A 1791-nucleotide genomic window follows, 5' to 3' on the forward strand; every position below is an offset into this window, starting at 1 on the left:
CGCCTTCTCTGCTCATCCATTCGCCACCATCCAACCTCGTCCCTGCGATCGTGGCAATCTGCTCCTTTCCCGCCACCACCGGCTCCATCGCTTCCACGTCCGCCATCCCCCGAGCTGGAGACGGCGATGCTGTGTGGGTCCTGTACCTCCTCCGACATTGAGCATCAACCGACGGGGTTCTGGCTCTGAGTCGACCGATGGGGTCCTGGCTCCAAATTGACTGACGGGGTCCTGGCTCCAGGTTGACCAATGGGGTCCTGGCTCCAGGTTGACTGACAGGGTCCTGGCTCCAGGTTGACCAATGGGCTCCTGTCTCTAGGTTGACCAATGAGGTCCTGGCTCCAGGTTGACCAGTGGGGTCCTGGCTCCAGGTTGACCAATGGGGTCCTGGCTCCAGATTGACCAGTGAGGTGCTGGCTCCAGGTTGACCAATGGGGTGCTGGCTCCAGGTTGACCAATGGGGTCCTGGCTCCAGGTTGACCAGTGGGGTGCTGGCTCCTGGTTGACCAATGGGGTGCGGCTCCAGGTTGACCAATGGGGTCCTGGCTCCAGGTTGACCAATGGGGTCCTGGCTCTAGGTTTACCGACAGGGTCCTGGCTCCAGGTTGACCAGTGGGATCCTGGCTCTAGGTTGACCGACAGGGTCCTGATTTCGAGTTCACCAACATGATTCTGGCTCATCCTCCAGTGCCGCCAGCCAAGATAGAGCCGGGATGGAGATCACACGGGGCCCTGGCCTCCCGCAGGAGACCATTGGGAGGAGGTCCAGGGCAACCAAAAACGTTACCGAGCTGGATAGACAATGAGAGAGCTGTGTAGATGCAGCAGAACGCGCTGCATGCCCCATGAACAGCCGACCCCTGCTGCCACCATCTTGTAAAGAACGTGCCAGGGAAGCTGGCAAACTTTGTCTGCACTCCAGTCTGTTTCCACAGCTTCAGTCACAGATGCATGAGCAAAGTGGGATGGAGGGACCCTGGCTGAATGTTAATTTGGTCAAGCATTCCCAACGCACCCCCCATTGTAACGTCTCCCTCCACACCCACCAACCCCTCTCCAAAGGGGGTGACCCTTCCGCCTCTCACCGTTCACACGTTATTTCAGGCTCAGTGAACTCAAAGCAGATGTTCCCACCTCCCCCTGCCACTGTGTACAAGGGCCCTCCCCCAACCCGACACAGACGGGCAATCTGTCCCCGGGGAGGGGATCAAGGGAGCAGGGAGGTGCTGGCTGAACAATTGCAAACATATTCATTGCATCGCTGTGTTTGTGTCAGTCTGACAGGCTGCAACTGGCTTCCTCTTTTCAGGGAGTGCAGATGGGCAGGTCGGCTGGCTTTCAGGAGGTGGGGTGAGGGTAATGAGGGGAGGGAAGGTGGGGGGGTGGAGGGAGGGGTCTGATGTCACATTGTGCCGCGCAGTCACCTGCCAGTGCTTTCTGCTGGCTAACTGGGAAGCCCTATGGTGCAATTGAGAATGTTTTGATGACCCGTTCACCGTTGTTCATGATGAGATTCGGAAGCACCCAGAGCCCACAAGCAGCAGTTTGCTGTTTCATGCCAATGTAATCGCCCCTCTCGCCCAGTTTGTTTGCCCCTTTTCCTGTTGGGGGTCAGTGATGGCAGTGTGCCACTCAGATCAGTCAACCCTGAGACTGGGTCAGAGAGTGGTGAATGCAATCAATTAACTCCCCAAATACTAACACAAACAAACGGTCACAAACACATATCTCACACACACATTCACACACACATATCTCACACACTCAATCACACACATATCTCAATAACAC

The 1791-nt window shown here is 56.7% G+C and overlaps 1 protein-coding gene across 1 annotated transcript in view; it reads left to right on the forward strand.

Moving 5' to 3' along the window:
- Positions 1-713: 713 nt before the first annotated feature.
- The window catches only part of LOC109918395 (transcription intermediary factor 1-beta-like), an 87342-nt gene continuing 86264 nt past the window's right edge, over positions 714-1791 (forward strand). The window contains exon 1 of the mRNA XM_048617372.1: positions 714-763. Coding sequence (XP_048473329.1) covers positions 714-763 — 50 coding nt within the window. The remainder of the gene's footprint in view (positions 764-1791) is intronic.

This window comes from Rhincodon typus, chromosome 37 (assembly GCF_021869965.1).
Source record: "Rhincodon typus isolate 14 chromosome 37, sRhiTyp1.1, whole genome shotgun sequence".
In the NCBI taxonomy this organism is placed as follows: domain Eukaryota; kingdom Metazoa; phylum Chordata; class Chondrichthyes; order Orectolobiformes; family Rhincodontidae; genus Rhincodon; species Rhincodon typus.